At 33.6% G+C, this 2,460-nt stretch overlaps 1 protein-coding gene across 1 annotated transcript in view; it reads right to left on the reverse strand.

Moving 5' to 3' along the window:
* Window positions 1-1,710: 1,710 nt before the first annotated feature.
* Window positions 1,711-2,460, reverse strand: part of LOC107699666 (protein crumbs homolog 1-like) — a 30,818-nt gene continuing 30,068 nt past the window's right edge. The window contains exon 13 of the mRNA XM_016500995.1: window positions 1,711-2,163. Coding sequence (XP_016356481.1) covers window positions 1,942-2,163 — 222 coding nt within the window. The 3' untranslated portion in view covers window positions 1,711-1,941. The remainder of the gene's footprint in view (window positions 2,164-2,460) is intronic.

The raw sequence follows: 2,460 nt of genomic DNA on the forward strand, positions 1-2,460 counted from the left end.
ATTATTGTGGTTGATGGAAACACTGTGGCACAATAAAAACAATTATTTTTGTTTGAGCAGTTCATTGTTCAAAAATCATTTTTAAAATAAATGACCAAACTTTAAAAAAAAGTTTTTATCCAAAGCAACTTACATTTTATGAGTCATACATTCCCTTCATGTATTCTAATCACAGCTTGACTGGGAAATATATATATACATATTTTATAGAAATAATAACAATAATAAAAAAAGCCCAGCTGTATTTACTTAAATGCCACTTTCAGTAATGTCACATACAGCAATATAAAATTATGCTTTTGTCTCGTAATAAGATTTAAACATGTACATCAAGTAGAAAGAAACGGTATAAATGACAGAACATTATAAAAATATACAAATACAGTCATATCTCACAGAAATACTGTAACAGCAGAAACACAGAATCAATCCAGTGGAAAAACAACAGTGGATTTGAACCAGAGTCCAGTGTTAAACATCAAATACTGACCGTGTTTATACAGAAAAACATGCAGAAATATTCTTTAGACTTTTTCAGTGATGTTCATTATGTATCTATTACTTCATTTGATCAACTTAAGCGTGCCTCGTCTGTGAAATCAATCCAGTGTAGAACAGAATTTGTAACAAAACATTTTATAAAAACCTTGCTATGGATTCTTGAATTCTGAAAATGGATTCTGAAAACATGAAAGTCTTGACTTTTTGGGTATATTAGCAAGGCACGCATAGCCCAAAACATGCCTCGATTTAAAAGGCCTTTTTGACATACAAAACACTATGGGGACAGTAATATGCCAACTTTGTGTTTGAAATATCTCTCTTTTTCTTTACACTCAGTAATAAAATATCTTATTTTCAAGGATATCGCACTCCTATAAATGTTGGCATCCTTTTCATGACACATGAGGGGGGGAAATGTTCATAATGGTCACAATTACGTATCTTAACAGTATATTTACACCTTTATCCACATGCTAAAGTACCATTACTTAAAGCCTGATGCTGTGAATCATGGCCTGATATCTCTGATTAATGATTTAATAATCCATTGTTCTCATTTGAATAGAGAATAAGGAAAACTTTTCACATGAAAAAAGCCAAAACACGTCACAAACTGAACACTTATACCCTCTACTTGGACAAAAAGCCTTCGTTGTTACCAGAAACCTCATAATTTTGCGCTTTCCTGCCACTGGAATTACTGTCACAGTTGTATGAAACACAATAATTAGACCCCATATGGCAGAAAATATATATCATATATACATTTTCTGCCCAAAATATGTTTTAAATATGCTAAATATATGTTGTAAACAGTGAAGTGCAATTAAATATATTTTTTAGATTGAAAATATATTTAGTTTCAACCATCATATATATTATCCATATGTAAATTATGAAATCATGTATATATGTATATGAACATCCAAAAAAGTACTATATATATATATATATATATATATATATATTAAACATTTTCTTGGATTGAACTATGTGGAGGGCAACATATAATTTACATATATAAATATATATTTTTAAAAGCATTTAAAAATATATTTTCTAAAATATACTGGTAGAAAAAATATTTGCTCAACTATATTTTAAAGCATTTTTAGTGAATAGATTTTTTTGGGTCATTTTTTTTTTTTATATTTTGAAAAAAATTTAAAAAACAGGAAGGGGGCAAAAACCTTTTCACAGCACTGTATATTTCTCACATTGACTTCATCTAACCTTCCCAAGCTGAAGATGTCCTCTGCTCTCTTACTCAAAGTGAGCGTTCGTGATGGAGAATCACCAGTGTTTTTCTCCATTATCCTTCTACAGAAGGCACACGCAGCTGTGCTCAACATAAAAGCCACATCTGTCAGCTCTGCTGCTTTAAAGTGTCACGGTTACATGTGTGTTCGGCCCAAACCGTCCACAGGACGACCGATGTCAGATAAGTCTCTCCTCGGGAGGCACTTTCAGCACGCTGCCCATCTCCAGTCGGGCTCCAGCTACTTCATGTTGACTGGGGCTGTAGGTTCCCTCCGACTGGCGCTTCTTCCGGGCCGTGAGAACCAGACAAACCAGCCCGACCGCTGCTAGCAGGACCGCCAGACACGCCAGCGGGACAGCCACCATCAGCCACGGCACGCGCTCCTGCTGCTGCTGCTTCTGAGGACCACACCGAGGAGGAAAACACCGAACTCAGCCATTACAATGGAAATTAACGTAACATAGAATTTATGAAAATTTCAAACATTTCATAGTCCTATTATCATGTTTTTTTAAAGAAAAATGTGTTTTTCTAATAATTATTGTATTTTGATTATCAAAATTTAATTAAACCATTAAAATGGAATCTATAATAATTAAAGCCGAAAAAAACACAAAATTTGGTAAAAGTAAAAAATGGAACCCAGAAAAATTAAAGCGGAATTCATAGAATTTGGGAAAAACTCTGGGGGGGGG

This window comes from Sinocyclocheilus anshuiensis, unplaced genomic scaffold (genome assembly GCF_001515605.1).
Source record: "Sinocyclocheilus anshuiensis isolate Anshui unplaced genomic scaffold, SAMN03320099.WGS_v1.1 scaffold714, whole genome shotgun sequence".
NCBI classification, from domain to species: Eukaryota; Metazoa; Chordata; class Actinopteri; order Cypriniformes; family Cyprinidae; genus Sinocyclocheilus; species Sinocyclocheilus anshuiensis.